The sequence below is a fragment of the Primulina tabacum genome, chromosome 7 (assembly GCF_025594145.1).
Source record: "Primulina tabacum isolate GXHZ01 chromosome 7, ASM2559414v2, whole genome shotgun sequence".
Classification (NCBI taxonomy): domain Eukaryota; kingdom Viridiplantae; phylum Streptophyta; class Magnoliopsida; order Lamiales; family Gesneriaceae; genus Primulina; species Primulina tabacum.
This window is the reverse complement of record NC_134556.1, coordinates 32,918,146-32,924,124: the sequence shown is the minus strand read 5'-3', so window position 1 is coordinate 32,924,124 and position 5,979 is coordinate 32,918,146. Positions and strand designations below refer to the sequence as shown.

The window sequence follows — 5,979 nt, the reverse complement described above, 5'->3', positions numbered from 1 at the left end:
TGAACTCCAATTCTTTTGTTCCCAATTAGATTGTCCTTTCTACTTCATATTCTATCAAGAGCCTCTAGTCTTTTAAGGATTTTGCTAATATTATTACGATCGTAGTACTTTGTATTAAGGGTAAATAAGCCTCTTATAACTTAATATTTTATTTTCTAATGTGTACGATTATTTACCCTTTTACCATAATGATAAGACCAATTTCTCATTTGTAGGATAAGCAAATATTTAAACTGTACAATAGTTCAAATGTCACAGTTCAATAGTTCTCATAATAAAGATAATTATTGCAGTCCAACAATCATCATCCCACTAAATTGCATTTATTACAATCTATGTGAATCGAATTCATGACTTTGGTTCTGCATACCAATTGTTGGATTGAACGTTTGACGCTTTACAAAAACTATAGCTAGAGATAACAGTGTAGCTCACATATTTTAAATTGTATAACAGCTCAATCGTTATGATTCGATCGTTATCTTAATAGAGATAATTATTACACCCCACAGTATATGAGAAAAAAATCATGACATCGCTCCTCCCGCCCTGAATACTCTCTCGAGTAATGAGGGGAAGATTTTTTTTTTTTTTTTTGGGTATAAACTACTTCCTATGTGATTTTTTATAATGGTCTATAATTGAATTTTCAAGATCAACCAATTCTCTTATTCCCAATTAGGTTTCCTTTTTTTTTTCCCCACAACCTTAACCCTTTGTAACAACAAGAGCGTAAGAACCTACAAAAATATGCTAATTTATTACCACTTGAGAATAATGAATGATAAGCACCACCAAATCATTAACCATTAGGTACGACAATTATTAATAGAGGTAAATCCTAGATTAATTAGGTTGTTGACGAAACAAAACTCCTTAAAAACCAGAAAATAGAATAATTTCCGAAATAACAAAAAAAAACTTAATTATATTTATATTGATAAAATTTATTTAGTCGAAATTTATTTTATTTAAATTTAGATAGATTAAGTTGATTTTAGGAATTTCGATGAATGGTATCGATGTATCGCTTTTCAATGTGAAATCTAGTCAAGCCAAGTTACGAGCTTTTGGAACCAATTTGAAAAAAAATTGATTTACATTCGAAATTATTGAAATCATTCGAACTCAAACACATACTAGCTTTTTTTGAATCGAACTTTAGCTCCAACTATTTAATTTAATAGTTCGTGAGTTAACGTTTGATTCAAAAAGAGCTAGTATGTGTTCTCACAAATTTTAATGTTTTATTAATATAATATAATTATATATTAAATAAATATATTTCACGATTTTTGAGTATTTATTTTTGAATAATTTTTTAAATAGCTTGCAAACATATTCAAATATTCGAACTCGAACTCAAGATTTAGTTAAGGTTTAAAATTTTGTAAAATCGATTTTAAAAAATCTTGATAATAATAACAACAACAACAATAATAATTTATGGGAATTATATTTCGATCTAAGACAAAAATTTCTATGATAAATCTTTTATCAAATATGATTCATAAAAAATATTTTATTTTTTTTATATCAAAATTATTGTTTTTAATTTCAAATATAAATTAAATTGATAACTTATTCCAATCCAAATTAATGATTTTCTACCGGGAGCATCGCGCACGTGAAAGTACAAAAGGAGGACGTTTTGGTACATGCGTTTTTGGTGTTACAGGTTATTTAGTTGAAAGGATATGCACGGAACAGTACGTTTTCTGTTTCCAAGGCAAACACAGCTTTATTCTCCTCCCTTCTCTCTCTAAATCTAGTATTTTTTCGATTAATCTCCTTAATTGTAGGCTATTCTTTCGCCAGGTTCTCTGTTAAAAACTTCGTCCCTTTTTCTCTTCTTCCTTCTCCACCGCACCTTTTTTTTTGTTCTCTCTCTGTGTAGGAGCATAAACATGTAATTTATTGGCAAGAAATGTGTTCTTCTGGATCAGAACTTGGATTTTGCGGGAGGATTTTAATGGGTTCTTTTCGGTTTCTTGGATTGTTTTGTTGAGGTATGTTGTTTATTTTTCCTCTCTTCTGATCTGGGTTCTGTGTAAAAATTTATGGGTTTGGAATTATTTTTGTAAATTTTTCAGTTTAGGGATGGTTTGTTTTGGTGGGTTTTGGCCTTTGTTGTTTTAAGAATTAATGGGTGTTGGATTTGAATCGGCTATCTTCAGGTTTAATGTGATTTAGGGGGGGTGAGAAGGTTCGAATCTGAAATTTACTGTTTTGTTCTTTTTTGTTTTCTTTATTAATGATGAATTGATGATGATGAAATGCCTCTTCAAAAAAAAGCGATGAAATGCTGATTTTTACATGTATAGTTTCGCTTAGTTTGGTTAAATCCTTGATTTTTTAGGAACAATTGTCGAGATATGGATTCAAAAACTGGCGAAGAAGATCATCTTGTTTCAAAAATGGAGAAATTGGCTAATGAGGGTGGATCCTTGGGGAGCTCAAAACTGAAGGGCACCGGGAGTTTAAGTGATAAGTCCGTCAGTAGTGCTGGCAGCATTAGCAGTAAAGATATGATTTTTCGGGCAGATAAAATCGATCTCAAAAGCTTGGATGCTCAACTTGAAAAGCATTTGAGTCGAGTTTGGTCAAGAAGCACAGAATTACAGGGCAATCAGAGGCCGAAGGAAGTATGGGAGATCGATCCTTTGAAGCTGAGGATTCGATATCTTGTTGCTCAGGGGACGTATGGCACCGTTTATCGGGGCGTTTATGATGATCAAGATGTTGCAGGTATAATGGGTGCTGGTTTTAAACTTGGAATTTAATTGATTGATTGAGTAGGATGAGAAATCAAAGTAGAAGTTGATACACATTCTATCTAGTCCTGGTAATCTTGTTAACATATTAACGCCAGAATATATGACATCTTTATATGTTTTCTCATCACCTTCTCATCCTTGTCAATCCATTCTTGCTATTTTCTGGATTCGTGCTTATCCTTTGATTGTTTTGTTGGAGGAATAACAAAAGAACATACAAGGGTGAGGACTGATTTCCTATACTGTATTGGACTATTAGTTCTTTAGTTCTGTAAATTGTGTCACTATTTTTGGTTAGCGATGAGATAGGGATTTGATGCCTCTTATGTATTTGATCAAATGATCCTTATATTGCTTCTTGTCCGAGAAACAGACAACATCTAAAAGTCTATCGTATAGATCATTTAGCCATTTTCATTACAAAGATTCTCAAGTTTGTTTGGATGATATTTTGTTTTTTTATTCAGTCGTGCTCATTAGAGTTCTTATACGGTAATTTTCCATTTGTATTTTATAGTGAAGCTGTTGGACTGGGGAGAGGATGGCATGGCCACCACCACTGAAACTGCTGCTCTTCGAGCATCGTTTAAACAAGAGGTGTCTGTTTGGCAGAAGCTCGACCACCCAAATGTGACAAAAGTAAATATCTCAAACCTTTTACACTTGTGTCAGGATCATACACACATGAAAAAAAATATTTGGTATTCGGTATATGCCATTGATTATCTTAATCGAAAAGGAATGGGACTCATGTGAGACCTGTACAATCTAACAGCGATCGAGAATTTGGTTAAAGGATAAGACTTCAAATATTTGAGGGTGGGGTTCCATTTTTAGAACAATTAACCAATTAAGGAATTTGATTTTGTTCGAGGGAGGGGACGGTTTTCCTATATTTCTTCCTGCAAAGTCTGCCGCTGCCCTTGAACCTTGGCTTTGTCGTAATTAAGATCTGTTAAATTTTCTTAGCCGTGATAAATTACTGCAGTTTGTTGGTGCTTCAATGGGAACGTCACAACTTACGATTCCTTCTAAAAACCCTTCGGAAGGTAACACCACTCTTCCACCGAGGGCGTGTTGTGTAGTTGTAGAATTTCTTCCGGGAGGAACATTGAAGAACTTCTTGTTCAAGAACTGTACCAAGAAGCTTCCCCTGAAAATTGTGGTCCAACTTGCTTTGGATCTATCAAGGGGGTATGTTTCTAAAGAACTTATATGTACTTGAAAATCATGTCATCTTATTTCTTCCCATTTTATTAAATTCGCAGACTAAGCTATCTACATTCAAAAAAGATCGTGCATCGTGATGTTAAAGCTGAAAACATGCTGTTAGACTCCCAAAGAAGATTGAAAATCGCTGACTTCGGTGTTGCTCGTGTTGAAGCTCAAAATCCTAGAGAGATGACTGGGGAAACCGGAACCCTTGGCTATATGGCTCCAGAGGTGTTCTTGATTTTTTCCTTTTTTCCCCTATAAATCAACCAACCAGTAGCTATACTCAAAAGGATACTAATGGCATTCATATAATTTCTATATAGGTACTTGATGGGAAACCCTATAACCGAAAGTGTGACGTTTATAGCTTTGGTATATGCTTATGGGAAATATATTGCTGTGATTTACCATACTCGAATCTTAGTTTTGCAGATGTTACAACGGCAGTCGTTAAACAGGTAAATTTACTTCACCCTCAAATTCCAAATGATGTTACTTAATTTTTGCCCTCTCTGAAAGTATATTAGTTGTATAATTGGTTTTACTTTGACATGATACGTCAGTTAAAAACTTAGTAGCCTATAACTGTGCAGAAATGTGGCATAACTATATAGAAGTGTGGTGTAAATATATGTGCTCTATATTAATTAATCGATAGCATATGTCGAATTCAAGGTATATATATTGATGATGGGCATGTCTGTCTTGTTTTGACTATCCATCATGATTAAAAAAAAAAATCAGATCTCGTGTTGTGTTTGATTTTATTTCAATGTAAATTATGAATTTATTATAGGTAGAACTTGATTCTTGCAATCGCCAATTTATTCAAGTGATATTTTTAGCTCTTTCTGCTAGAAAATCGATTATACTCTCACAATTGTAATGTAAAACAGAGTATACCTTTTGAAATATGTATTGTTTTTGTGGTTGAAATTATGCTTACGACAACTCGATGTTTTCTTATTGCCTTTTCCTGCATAAGATATTTACAACGATACAATGGATAGTTAAATACTATGCTACAGAGTTTTGATATGCTGCACACCTATCGTGCACATCTATGTGAGCACTGATGATGTGTCACTCACTCATTGGATGCGCAATTTTTCTATATTTCATCACATCCAATGGGTGAGTGACATCTCATCGGTGCTCACGTAGGTGTACACAGTAGGTGTGCAGCATATCAAAACTGCTATACTGCATATGCGTATATATATTGAGGGGAATCTAAACATGGAATGGTCTTATTTATGTAGAATTTACGGCCAGACATTCCCCGGTGTTGCCCTAGTTCTCTCGTAAACATCATGAAAAAGTGTTGGGATGCAAACCCAGAAAAACGGCTCGGGATGGACGAGGTTGTTGGCTTGCTGGAGGCAATCGACACGAGCAAAGGAGGGGGGATGATACCCGAGGATCAAGCTGGGAGATGTTTTTGCTTCGCTCCTACTCGAGGACCATGATTTGATTTATTTTATTTTATGTTAATATGTTTTCTTACCCGAAATTAGGCTACGTCGAGCCATCACCTACTCAATGCGCATTCGATTACGATGTTTCTGGGATACCTTTTTATGATAGCAATGTTGAGGAGAAAGGTTGTTCAAAGTCCTCAAATGGTTAAATGGCGAAATGTTCATTGGTTATTGCTTCATTTTAACATGAAAGTATCCTGATTTTGGCTACTGGTTTGTGGAATATTTTGATGGGGTCAGCTCGTTTTAATTCTTTTGGGCCATCCATTTATTTGTTCATTTAGTTTTGGGCCTCGCATTTATTGAATCATTTGTTGATATCCATCATTAAGCCCAAAATGGGACCCGTCTATTTCCATGCCACTATGCCCTAGTGAAGCCCATAGATGGATCATACTCTCTCTCAGTCGAGGAATAAGTTCTCATTTTACATGTCAAGCACTTTTGGCTTCTTAACAGATTTTCTTCGAGTGATCTTTGACTTGATCGTTATTGAGTATTTTTCT

General features: G+C 34.4%; 1 protein-coding gene across 1 annotated transcript; it reads left to right on the top strand.

Moving 5' to 3' along the window:
• Positions 1-1,667: 1,667 nt before the first annotated feature.
• On the top strand, positions 1,668-5,683 carry LOC142551318 (serine/threonine-protein kinase 52-like). The gene is made up of 7 exons (XM_075660494.1): positions 1,668-2,009; positions 2,360-2,748; positions 3,295-3,416; positions 3,766-3,971; positions 4,046-4,220; positions 4,316-4,450; positions 5,255-5,683. Exons 2-7 carry the CDS (start codon positions 2,376-2,378, stop codon positions 5,459-5,461), a joined length of 1,218 nt encoding a protein of 405 aa, XP_075516609.1. The 5' UTR covers positions 1,668-2,009; positions 2,360-2,375; the 3' UTR covers positions 5,462-5,683.
• Positions 5,684-5,979: the final 296 nt, after the last annotated feature.

Excerpts from the sequence above, each read along its gene's own strand:
- LOC142551318 (XM_075660494.1), top strand. The coding sequence starts at position 2,376 with ATGGATTCAAAAACTGGCGAAGAAGATCATCTTGTTTCAAAAATGGAG. Across the intron at positions 3,972-4,045 it reads GCTTTGGATCTATCAAGGGG|ACTAAGCTATCTACATTCAA; the intron begins GTATGTTTCTAA and ends TTAAATTCGCAG. Across the intron at positions 4,221-4,315 it reads TTGGCTATATGGCTCCAGAG|GTACTTGATGGGAAACCCTA; the intron begins GTGTTCTTGATT and ends ATTTCTATATAG.